This window comes from Myotis davidii, unplaced genomic scaffold, assembly GCF_000327345.1.
Source record: "Myotis davidii unplaced genomic scaffold, ASM32734v1 scaffold355, whole genome shotgun sequence".
In the NCBI taxonomy this organism is placed as follows: domain Eukaryota; kingdom Metazoa; phylum Chordata; class Mammalia; order Chiroptera; family Vespertilionidae; genus Myotis; species Myotis davidii.
Genome location: NW_006286818.1, coordinates 1,205,733 through 1,211,500, shown reverse-complemented (window position 1 = coordinate 1,211,500; position 5,768 = coordinate 1,205,733). Strand labels below are relative to the sequence as shown.

General features: G+C 52.8%; 1 protein-coding gene across 5 annotated transcripts in view; it reads left to right on the top strand.

The window, feature by feature from the left end:
- Window positions 1–6: 6 nt before the first annotated feature.
- Window positions 7–5,768, top strand: part of HMBS (hydroxymethylbilane synthase) — an 8,493-nt gene continuing 2,731 nt past the window's right edge. For 2 of the 5 annotated variants that reach the window (XM_015560655.1, XM_006758703.2), the window contains exons 1-8: window positions 7–94; window positions 2,639–2,692; window positions 3,029–3,101; window positions 3,712–3,761; window positions 3,845–3,900; window positions 4,254–4,331; window positions 4,561–4,638; window positions 4,757–4,832. In XM_015560655.1, coding sequence (XP_015416141.1) covers window positions 62–94; window positions 2,639–2,692; window positions 3,029–3,101; window positions 3,712–3,761; window positions 3,845–3,900; window positions 4,254–4,331; window positions 4,561–4,638; window positions 4,757–4,832 — 498 coding nt within the window. In that variant the 5' untranslated portion in view covers window positions 7–61. Of the gene's footprint in view, window positions 95–2,314; window positions 2,490–2,638; window positions 2,693–3,028; window positions 3,102–3,711; window positions 3,762–3,844; window positions 3,901–4,253; window positions 4,332–4,560; window positions 4,639–4,756; window positions 4,833–5,768 lie in introns of those variants that run through there. The other 3 variants (XM_015560657.1, XM_015560654.1, XM_015560653.1) reach the window with 3 other exon arrangements.

The window sequence follows — 5,768 nt, the reverse complement described above, 5'->3', positions numbered from 1 at the left end:
CCGGTGCCGCCGGCGTCCCGAGTTCGGAGCCCTGCGCAGGCCCTGCTGACCGGGCACTGCCATGTCTGCCCCCAGCCACGCGGCCGCGCCGGCGGTGAGTCCTGAACCCGTGACCCTCGGGACTTCGGTGTCCAGACTAGGGATGCAGTGATTGGCTTCGGGTTACCACCCTCTGTGTCGTCTATTGGTCGGAGCTACTGTCCGTCTTCCCCCTTTCCGGCCCCGCCCCATAGCTGTTAAAGGGCCAGTCGCTGAGCCGCCCTTTGGAAGGAGAGGAAGTGGGCGGGCGGTGCGGAAGGGGTTAAGAATGGAGGAGTTGTCCCCTCCTGCTGGGTCTGGGTGGGAGTCCTCCAGGGCTGGTACCGGCGGGTCTAGGTTCAGGTGGCCCAGACCGAGGAAGCTCGTGCGCTCCAGTAACGCCCAGACCGAGAAGACGGGCCGATCCCCGGGATCCCTTCCCAAGGGCCGGGCCGCGGTGGGGTCTCGCCATCTTGGGAAATGTTCCACGTGCATCCACAGGGGAGAGCACGCCCCCAGTCTCCGAACAGCACACACACATCCAGGAAGAGCACCTTCTTCCCTTTTTCCGTCTCACCAGTCACCCAGCCCCAGCCTTCTCTCCAAACCCCAGCTGCGCCCGGCGGCGGGGCTCAGGGGTTGAGCGTGGACCTCTGAACCAGGAGGTCACGGTTCCATTTGCGGTCAGGGCACAGGCCCGGGTTGCGGGCTCAGTCCCCAGTGTGGGTTGTGCAGGAGGCAGCCGATTAGTGATTCTCTCTCATCATTGATGTTTGTCTCTCTTCCTCTCCCTTCCTCTCTGGGATCAATTTTTTTAAAAAAGCTGCAACACACCCCTGGGTCACTACCCTGGGGGCGGGAGGGGAGCGCCCTCGCCCTCGTGTCTCCCTGTCCCCAGCTGCTCCGCGGGAGCTCTGGGCTGGTGCAGATGCGAACTGCAGAGCCGCTGGAGGCTGCTGCCAGCCTGAGATAAGAAAGAGATGGGCAGCTGCTTATCTGCCGCTGCCCAGCCTGCTAGTGAGTAGAGGATTCCTTGCCACTGCAGACATTCCTGAGCACTGGACTGGGAGTAGAAAGGTCTGGATTCCAGCTCCAGCCCTCTGCCCATTAGGAGCTGTGTGACCCTGGACAAGTCACTTCACCCTTTGGAGCCTGGCTTTGCTGTTACAACATGGTCCCAAAGACATCTGCCCTGTCCACCTGATATGTGGCGGTGAAGTTTAAAAGCGGTAGCTCTAGCATATACATGCTAAATAAACCACTTTCGATGGAATCATTTAACTTGACTATGTTGTGCGGACTCAATGAACTTAAGGGATTGCCTGAACCTGGCAGTTCTGGGACCTTAGTTGTCTTTCTGTGGTTTCCCTGTGGCCCAGAATTAGTGGCCATGTTTAGCATTCCAAGCCTAGCCTAATTTCTCAGGCTCCCCCAGGGTTGGTTTTTGTTTGTTTAATGTTTTTTTATTGATTTCAGAGAGGGAGAGAGAGGACCATCAATGATGAGAGATTCATTGATCAGTTGCCTCCTGCACAACCCCAATTGGGGATCAAGCCTGAAACCCCAGGCATGTGCCCTGATGGGGAATTGAACCATGACCTGCTTCATAGTCCGATTTTCAACCACGGAGCCATGCCGGCCGGGCCAGTGTTTGTTGTTTAGAGAAGAGATAGGAATGGAATATACTGCAGTCCAAGAACAACTAGCTGTCACCTACTCCTCAGGTATCACCTAGCGAAACAGCTCCCTGGGCTAAAGATCCCAGAACAGGGAAAGCTGGAAGTATCTACAGTGGCAACTGTCAGGTCTAGAAAGAAATAAGGTCTCAGGCTGAAGAACCCAGTTCTGCTTGCCTGGCACCGAACACCTTTGTCCTGGAAGGAGAGTGTGTTGAGTTCTTGATTTGATGTCCCAATATTTCCTTGTTGGTGAAACCACAGGCAGAACTCCGGGTGCATGTCTCTTAGTCTTAGAGAACATCAAAGACAAATGACACCTGGGTCCAAAACTCTTCGTTTTATAGACGAACAAGAAAGTACTGAAGGGGTGATGTGCCCAAGGTCACCCAGCCAAGAGGCTGAGCAGGACTGTACATCAGATCTGTTGACCTCAGTCCCTTGTGTAATCATTCGATCAGATTAGGGGGTTCATGGTTTGGCAGCTGTTGGATAGCTCTTGGATCTAGGTGGCACTGACGCTTAATGCCTGTTCTGCTGTGGATGCTTGAACTTGTCCTCAGTGACTCAGCCTGTGTGGCCCCAGCTGCCCTGCCCCTCCTGCCGCAGTTCCCACCCTCTCTGTGGCCACGTTGATGGCCCTTATCTCTTTGCCCACCTGGCTCTGTGCAGCACTCCACTGCCGTGGCCAGGATGGGCTTGTGCGTTCAGTGTCCTGGTTAGTGCGGCAATAGCAGATCCTACTGTCGTTTCCTTCTGGTCTCTGCTTCTCTGGGTCTGTGAGGAGAGCAGAAGGTACCGAGGACAGGAAAGGGACCGGCCTTGGGTGGCCGCTGGCCGGGGGCTGAGATTCCTTTCTTCCAAGCCAGTGATCTGTTTCTTGGACAAGGTGTTGAGGAACACAAGGAACAGAGGGACTGTGACCTGGGAATTTTTTTTTGCAGGAAGAAAACAGCCCAAAGATGAGAGTGATTCGCGTGGGTACCCGCAAGAGCCAGGTGAGTGCAGGTACTGGGTGGAGGTTTGTGGGTAGAGTCTGTGTGCACAATATTATAAGTTGGGGGGCCAGCAACTCAGGACTGGAGGAAATGGGGTAGCTGGGTGTTAGAATTTTATGCACAATGGCAGATTGCATTCTGTAGAGAGAGAGTCCCTGGGCTGGGGAAGTTGTTGGGGTGCAGAGGACGCCCAAACCAGACCCCTCTCCTCCCAAGGTGGGCATTTAACACCTTCTTTGAATTCCAATCCCTTCAGGATTATTTTGACCCTATGAGCATCTGAGTTCAGGGCAGTGGCCAGGGAAGGACAGGACTAATGCCAATTTCTGCCCCCAGCTGGCGCGCATACAGACGGACAGCGTGGTGGCAATGCTGAAAACCTTAAACCCAGGCCTGCAGTTTGAAATCAGTGAGTTTTCCGGACAGTAATGGAAGTAAGGGGAAGCCCTCACCTGCTCTGGAGGGGAGAGCACAGTGTTTCCAGCTTTGCCTGGGACCACAGCCTGGTCCTGTTGCTGCCAAGAAATCTTGGCTACTCCCAGTTTGGAAGACTCCTCACCCCTCTACCGGGGCTAGCCTGGCATTTAATGTCTTTTGCATTGAGCCTATTTATTTATTTATATTTGTTAATCCTCACCCAAGGGTATTTTTCTATTGATTTCAGAGAGAGTGCAAGGGAGAGGGAGAGACAGAAATATCAATGTGAGAGAGACTCATCAATTGGTTGCCTCCTGCATGCACCCCAACCAGGACCGGGGAACCTGCAACCGAGGTACATGCCCTTGACTGGAATCGAGCTTGGGACCAGTCAGTCCCCAGACCGATGCTCTATCCACTGAGCCAAACCAGCTAGGGCTTGGGTCTTTTTATGAGGGTGTTGATCTTCCTGAGAGATTGTACATTCCCAGAGGGTTGGAGCTGGGACTTATGTGCCCCTCTGTCTACCTTGAATCTTAGCAGAGTTTAGTAGGGGCACAATGAATACTGATCAATGTGTGACCAGTTGACTCTCTCCTCAGTTGCTATGTCCACCACAGGGGACAAGATTCTTGATACTGCACTCTCTAAGGTAATAATGCCCACCCACCCCAACCCTTGTCCCCTCCTCTTTCCTTCTCCCGAGAGATTCATTCTCTCTCTCTTGTGTGGCAGATTGGAGAGAAGAGCCTGTTCACCAAGGAACTGGAGCACGCGTTAGAGAAGAACGAGTAAGTGAAAGACAGGAGAGTGTGGCCCCAGCCTCTGTGTGCAGCAGACCCGGGGATCAGCTAGGCTGCTGGCTGAGACTCTGGATAGGCTCAAGGGGGAGTCACATGTGTGTTTTTTAGGCATCAGAAAAGGAGAGTGTCCTGATTCTGAGCAAGACACAGCAGCAAGATTGCTGTGGGAGCGGGGAGGAGGGGAAGGGAGTGGGGAGAGAGGGAGAAGGTCTCAGGGTCTTGAGGTCTCAGGCCTGCTTTTGGAACTGCTCCTGGCTTGGCCACTGAAGTAGAGGCGGGATGGATGGAGCAGAGGTGGAAGCTGCTGCCTGGACCCTTCTGCCCCCATCCCATCTCTCTAGAGTGGACCTGGTCGTTCACTCCCTGAAGGACCTGCCCACTGTGCTTCCTCCAGGCTTCACCATTGGAGCTGTCTGCAAGTAAGTGCCCTCTGAGTCTGGGCCTGGGCTGGGGAGGGGGCAGGACAGGCAGTGAGTTAACCTTGGCTTTGGGCCTTGGCCCTCTGCCTCTAGGGCTGGCTCCCCTGCTCTGAGGAGTAGTAAGCATGGCGGAAAAACTCAGAAAATGCCAGTTAGTTGGCTCTCAGGCAAACCTGGATATGACCTGAACTGAGACCCCTCACTCTGCAACCCTCCCTCCACCCCCTAGGCGAGAGAACCCCTATGATGCTGTTGTCTTCCACCCAAAATTTGTTGGGAAGACCTTAGAGACCTTGCCAGAGAAGAGGTGAGTGGGGCCTGGCTAGGCATCTTGGTGGGATATGCACAGAAGCTGGAGGACGGAAGGAGGAGGAAAGGAACAGTGCCTGGGGTTGCATCTCACTTTCCACCCTGTCTCTGAGCAGTGTGGTGGGAACCAGCTCCCTGCGGAGAGCAGCCCAGCTGCAGAGAAAGTTCCCACATCTGCAGTTCAAGAGCATCGTATCCTTTCAGAGGAGGGCGGAAAGCTAGGTGGAAGGCGAGGTCCAGAGGGCCTGAGAGTCCCTAAAATGGAAAGGACTTCCAGAGGAAGTGGACCGTGGGGCAGGGGATTAACTGTCCTTCCGTCCACCCGCTCATAACCCTTTCATATCAGCATTGCCCCTGCTCAGATAGAATTTACAGTTTGGTTGGGGAGACAAACAGGCATTGATAAAACAGTGATGCTGAACAGTGATTCCTGAGGGGGGAGGGGGGTGATGGGGAAGGGCTGGGCACTTCCATTTTTATGTTCTGTATTGTTTGGAATTTTACAATGAATATGTAGTATGTTTTATAAAATAAAATGGTATATGATAAGTGCTTTAATGTGCAAAGTAGGGAATTCTCCGGAAGCTTCTAACTGGAACATCTAAACAGAGATTTTGGGGGCAAGGAAGGCTTCTGAGAGATATTTGTAATCTTGGGCAATTTATTTGACCTATCATTTTCCTCATCTGTAAAATGTAGATACTAATAAAACCTTCCTCATAGAGTTTCTGTGAAAACTAAATGAGTTGGCATATGTACATAGCATTTTAGAATAGTATCTGGCATATAATATGAGTTAAGTGTTAGCTGCTTCCATTAAGCTGAGAACCAAAAGATGAGAAGTTGGTCAGCTAGAAAACAAAATAAGCCAGTCAGAGAAAGACAAGTGTCACATGATCTCACTCATATGTGGAATCTAATGAACAAAGTAAACTGATGAACAAAATAGATCCAGAGACATAGGAGCATGGATCAGACTGTGGAATCTGAGGGAAGGCGGGGGTGGGAAGAGATCAGCCAAAGACCTTGTATGCGTATATGCATAACGCACAGACACAGACAGTAGTGTGGTGAAGGCCCGGGGATGGGGGGTGGGGGGGAGCTAGAATGGGTCAATGGGGGGAAGAC